We start from the raw sequence: 6,406 nt of genomic DNA on the forward strand, positions 1-6,406 counted from the left end.
AAGGTAAGCTTCCATCTGAGACTAGGAGAGCTGCAGAGACTGTAGGTCAGGTTCCTGCAAATCAAGCATTTGATGTTGCTGTTAATTTGAGGATAGTTCCGAGGTTCAACGAAAAGGACCCAGACAATTTCTTTGTGTTATTTGAACATCTAGCAGAGGCACGAAACTGGTCTGATGTTGAGCGCACCCTTCTCCTTCAGTGTGTCTTCACTGAAAAGGCCCGGGAGGCTTTCGCTGCCTTGACTGCTGAAGACAGTAGCAATTACCAGTTGGTTAAAGCTGCTGTACTTCGGGCATTTGAGTTAGTACCTGAAGCATATCGACAGCGTTTTAGGTTACTCAGAAAAGAGAAGCAGTCACACATGGAGTTTGCTCGTGATTTAACCACTAGTTTCAACCGTTGGTGTGTTTCTTCACAAGTAAAAACTCTGGAAGATCTGCAGGAGCTTATCTTGCTTGAGCAATTCAAAAGTACCTTGCCTGACCGTGTTGTTACCTACATTAATGAGCAGAAAGTAAACAGAGTTTCAGAGGCAGCCAAGCTGGCAGATGAGTTTACTCTGACCCATAAAGTGTTTTTTGGCGACAGTCGTGGTCGTGGAGATGTGGGATACAAAGAGAGTAGTGCGGGGGCTCACTTCAGTAAAGGTGTTTCAGAAGGAAAAGATAAGTTTCCAGTTAGGATTGACCGTGGGAATCGGTAAGTTTGACCCCAATCTTATCTGTAATTACTGTTTTAATAAAGGACACAGGAGAAATGATTGTCCTGAGTGGAAGAGAAAGTCCAGGCCTGCGTCTGGGGCTGTGGCATCGTTACGTGCAGTGGAAAGGGAAAGTGTCATTGCGGCTGTGCGGAAACACACTCAGTCCTCTTTATCTGAATCGGTAATTCAGGCTCCTGTCAGTGAGCATGAGGAGATAGACCCTGGGTATAAAGCTTTTGTTTCTGATGGTTTTGTTTCACTTGTCGGAAGTAAAGAGAAGGTACCGGCAAAGATATTAAGGGACTCAGGGGCGTTGGACTCGTTTATTGTTGGTTCTGTGTTACCTTTCTCTCCTAAGACAGACACCGGTTCCAGTGTTGAGGTCCAGGGGATGGGATTAACCGTCTTCTCTGCTCCACAGCATAAACTGACATTAGTCTCAGTCTGCTGCAAGGGGATGTGGTCATGGGAGTGCGTCCTTCTCTGCCTATGGGGGGCATACAGATCATCTTGGGAAATGACCTGGCTGGTGATCAGGTATGGCCTGGGTCTCCAATCTCCCAGGTAGAAGGTGCAAAGTTCCCCAAAACCCCTTCTGTGATGCCTGCCACCGGCGCAGTAACATGTGCTGCAAGCCCTAATGTTTGTGACTTCTCTCTTAAAAATACAGATAAGAAAAAGAGAAGTGGCCATGAATTGAAATTAGGATTTTATTAGTAGACATTTCCCCCCCTTTCATTATTCTACCAAGCTGTCCACAGACTGGATATGACCCACACCTCAAAAGTAAAACATCTGGTACAACGTTCTCAACAAAAACAGTTTAAATACTATAAAAATAAATCAATTGCACAAAATGATATATGCCATTTGTGATTACCTCTGTGCAGCACTTGTACACACATAACATCGACAACAACCCCGTGATACAGTGCAGGAGGAGAAACTACACAGAAGGCATTCATGTAGAAAGAACCGACACAAAGCGACATGGAGCGCGTTTAATGACACAGTAATAATGTGAGGGGTAGACGCTGAATCAGCACTTTCCAACAATGGTTTGTTCCTGTTTGGGTTCATTTAGCATTCGACCAGTTCTACTAATGTAGTGTTTGTGGGATTCATTTTTAATGAGTAGCTAAGCGTGAAGCCGGTGATTGATTTTACATTGGAATTATGTTTTAGGAGAAAGAGAAAAAACGACATCATTATTTCCTAGAACCGCAAACATCATAAATAATAAACATAAATACAATCAAACGAAAACAAGGGAATGAAAAAGGGAGTTGCTAAGCATGACATAGAAATCAAATAAAACAATTAAACACAAATTAAAAGATTAATTGGTCCAAGATGTGTGTAATTCCTTCCAAATATTCGGAGTATATTGAGATAATGTGTGTGTGTGTTACGAGGAATGTAAAGCTACAGTACAATAACAGAGGACACAGATTCATGTTGAGGTGCAACACTTGCATAGAGTTGGTGAAATAGAACTGATGGAATGTGATATTTAAAATAGCAGGAAACAAAACGCATCGAATGGTGATTTAAAATGAACATTGCTAAAGGAATAGATGTATTACACTACTGCCATCGTTGTTTAACGGAGTGCAAACTAGGGTGCAACGTTCCCTTTTTCAACAAAAGCTCTCTCACTAGTAGTTTTCTGTCACAATCTCACAAACAGGAAGTGTGTAGTGTGTGTTGCAGATAGCAGGAAGTAGAAGGTTCTTTATATATAAATCACATATGAATTTAAATGAGCTTGCCTCACAACCTTAGACTGTATCTGCCCGAGCAAACCGACACGTAAAGGGATTTATTATGACTGTGCAGAGCATGACTCATCAAGTTTCTGTGTGTCTCTTTCCCTTATAATGTGCTTAAGTTCACTAGAGTACTTTTTGCTTCAATTTGAAAAAGTTTGGGAGCGTATGACTTGCCGATGATATCTAACAAGTTTATTTTTTGCTACAATCAGAATCGGACATTTTACACACAGCAAAGACGGAACATTAAACGACAGATCTGCCCCTTTTGTGTGGGAGGAACACACACGATTATACATATGTTTCTTTTAGTGACATTTTAACTCTTACATCCAATTCAACTGCACAGCAGATTATTACACTGACACGAGTAACGCTTCCTTTTTTAATCATGCTAAAGTGAGTGCCAATAATAAGGTCAATCTTGAGGTTTCATAATTGCCATCGTTCACACAAGTGCCCTCTCCTGTAGTTAATATGGCTTTACGTGTCTGTACATATTTATACAATAATTGATGCATGTACTTATATTCTCTCCACACAGGTGGTGGTTGTGTCAAATCTGGGAGTTGTATATACAGTTATAAATGACAAACTCATGTGGAAAGCAGAATTGTGCCTAAAGAGAACTTTCAACATTTCCTCCGCCTTTGAAGAGATGTACGAAGCAGAGGATGACAGCTCAGCTACGACTCAGCAGCTAGCCGTGCTGCATCAGAACATTCCGTTAAGTGTTTCCTCATTTCTTTCGTTAACGTCAATCGTACTTTACAATTATACTGCAAGAGAAAGCTACGTTTACAGACAAACAGAAGCCAAGTGCAGACAGGGGTTCAAAGGTCAATTAATGTGTTGCTGTGCAGGAGAACGTCACATGGTGTGTGGTTCCTCTCCTGGTCCCCTCCCGGCATCACATTCCCCTCTGCTGTCGAGGAAGCATCTGCTCTCTAGTAGTCTGTCTGGATTCATTTCAGCACATAAACCTTTAGCAGAAGGTTAATGTGAGGTGGACAGTGTTTCAGGGACATTACACACAGACAGTAATGAGCTCCTTTCACCAACATTTAAAATAGTCTTCCTTACAGGGTACAATGTCACCTATATTTATTTTCAAAGTATGTAAAGAAAGAGGCCATCACTGTGACTTATGTTTTACTTCATGATTTAACTCCATAACAACACGTGTGACAGTCAGGTGGGGGGGGGTGCTTTCTCAGAGTGTGTGAAGTAAAAGTGTTAAACATTCAGATGAACCGTTGATTTCACCAGCTCGCTGCCATCCCTCAGTAAGAAAATGTGCTGGTCGCTATGTGACAAAATCACCAAAAATGAGAATAAGCAGAGATTTAAAAAGAAAAAAAGAGCTGAAGACTCAGAGGGCGTGAAGCAGGCTGCTGAGAGACGTGGATGAGTTTCAATCTCCTCTGTCGCTCTCAGTTTAAAGAGGATGGAGGCAGTGAGATGAAGATGGGAAGGTGGATTTCTTTTTTGTACATTTCTCTCCATTTCACGACATTGCATGTTATACAGGAGGATGATGGAGGCTGGAGGACTATCAGTAGATGTCGGGCAGGTCTTGGTAGTTTCTATTGAAGTATCCCCCGGTGTAGAGCCAGGCCGGAGCGTTGGTGTACGGGTTGGTGCCCATCTGGAACCACCTGGGACACACACAAGCACACCTTTTGAAATGATTCAGGATACATTTCTTCACCTAAACGTCACACACTTCAAGTTGGACCGTCACACTCAGATATCCAATCGACCTCTGACACATGCTAAACTAGTTATAAATGTGTTTATTCTTTACTGGGGGGTCATTACTTGATCAGTGAGCTGCATGAGACAGAAGCAGACGGTCTGTCAGGAGAGGGAGAGAAAAAGAGAGCGCTCCGTTTATTATTCCTGTGTTATTATCCAAAGTTACTGCACACTGTTTTCTGTTTGTACAAGCGCATGAATCTGAACCTTTTGATCAGTTATAATTACCACCTGAAGCAATTTAACAATTAACCTCATTAACTGAGTTTTAAATCATTTGTCATTTACATATTTAATGTCTCAAGTGATGACGCTATTGTGATTGGCGGTTCTGGGGGTAATGGAATGTTGGTGGTTCTGGTGTTAAGCCATCCTCTCTGTGTCACTGGGTACAGTTTCAGTGAAATGTAGCTGCAGTTACTTAAATGTATTATTTATTGTTAAAATCTTTTCATTTTCATGTTTATTTAATGCAACTTTGTGTGCAAATCTAGACTAAAAAGAGATGTATGAAGTACCTAAACTGATATATGTTGTTCAGCTTTTCCTAATACTTGGAGGGGTTAAATGCAAATCTGAATTTCACTGTGTGTGCTGCTGACATGTTGGACGATAAAAAGAGGATTACAAATCTTCCACTTCCAAATGTGAAATTCCGAATGCTCAACTTAAACAAAGAAATACATGTAGAAATCTTGTCCATCACTACTTTTTTAATAAAACTATGAACTCATCTTTCTTTTCATCACATTATGTTAATTCAGTTTTTGAAGCTCTTGACAGATGATGGTCATGTTGGCGTCTTGTTTGCACGGTGGCCAGTTTGATCTAATGTAGAACAACAGAGCTAACAACAACACAGTTCTGCTCTGTTTGTAGTATCTGTGTGTATAAGTGCACTCTGCTGAGAGTGTGTTTCCCACCTGGTGTTCCACTCCTCCTCGTCCTTGGCTCTGTCCTTCCTGGACGCTCTCTGTTTCTCCTCCAGACGCTCCTTCTCCCTACTGGCCTCCTCTGCAAGTAACACACAAACAAAACATCTGTATTTATACAGTTTAGCTCAGTATAATACACTCGTAACTCCAAGGCAGTAGTGTTGAACTCTCTTAGTCTGCAGCCACACGAGGACGATAACGGTCGTATCTGCTACAGTTCTCTATCAGATAGACGGTTCGGCCTAACGAGGCCGACATGGAAACGCAGAAAACGATAACGGGTCCCAAGGTGGGTAGATCTGCGGACGAAACGCTCGGGGGGCCAAACGGCTCCGTGTCTACGCCATATAATGATCATTTCCTGATAACGATGACGCAATATTTTACTGTATAGTGTCTTTATTGTAAGGTAATTATTATATGTACAGCACACTGGCTCGACCAAAAATCGTTTTAAAAATGTGCTATATAAATAAAACTTGATTTGAATAGCCCCAGTGTTTGTATCTCGCAGGACAGTGCACCCAGCAGGAGCTTCCAGCTAGATTTGATCGATATGGACATAAATGTGAGTGAAGTCTAATCGGACAGGAGAGGAGACACGCAGCTCTGCATGATCACCTGCAGCTCCGCCCGCTGTGATGGAGCAATGACCGGAACAAAACACACACTTCAAGTCTGATCATCACCCTTAGCTATTTTAATTACCTCTCAAACTACCTAAACTAGTTATAAATATGTTTATTTTTACTGTCGGCAGTGTCAGGTCACTCATTACTGGATCATCCAGCTGCATGAGACCACGGACTAGGGGTGGGCGATACCACAAAATCTGGATTCGATCCGATACCAAGTATTTCAGGGACAGTTATCGCAGATACCGATACTTTTTTAAATGAAAAGCGTCTTATGTACTTTCATATAGGGGAGAGCTGCATGACATGATTTTTGAGCTGAAAGCATAATAAATAGACTAAATCTGAATTCATTTTCATGAATAAAGACAGGACTAGTTTTTTTATAGACAAATACACTTTTTACTTTTGACAAATTTAAAGTGCAAACATGAAAAATAACATTACAAAGTGGCCAGAGTAGCGAACTGTCTTCTTGCACACATCACAGTTCGCTAAGTTTTAATTGCCATTTGTGAAATAGCTCCACACAACGCTCCTCTTTCTCTCAGCCATCATGCGCGTGTGTGTATGGAGCTAATTTCCTGCGATAACTCCACAAA

General features: G+C 41.5%; 1 protein-coding gene across 1 annotated transcript; it reads right to left on the reverse strand.

Annotated features, from left to right (window-relative positions):
* Positions 1–1,400: 1,400 nt before the first annotated feature.
* Positions 1,401–5,274, reverse strand: LOC104948549 (oxysterol-binding protein-related protein 2-like; the record flags this gene model as incomplete). The annotated part of the gene is made up of 3 exons (XM_010774749.1): positions 1,401–4,134; positions 4,298–4,333; positions 5,158–5,274. Coding segments are annotated over 3 exons (256 nt in total), but the record flags the coding sequence as incomplete, so codon positions are not given.
* Between the last annotated feature and the right edge of the window lie 1,132 nt (positions 5,275–6,406).

This window comes from Notothenia coriiceps, unplaced genomic scaffold, assembly GCF_000735185.1.
Source record: "Notothenia coriiceps isolate Sejong01 unplaced genomic scaffold, NC01 NC01_scaffold00014535, whole genome shotgun sequence".
Classification (NCBI taxonomy): Eukaryota; Metazoa; Chordata; class Actinopteri; order Perciformes; family Nototheniidae; genus Notothenia; species Notothenia coriiceps.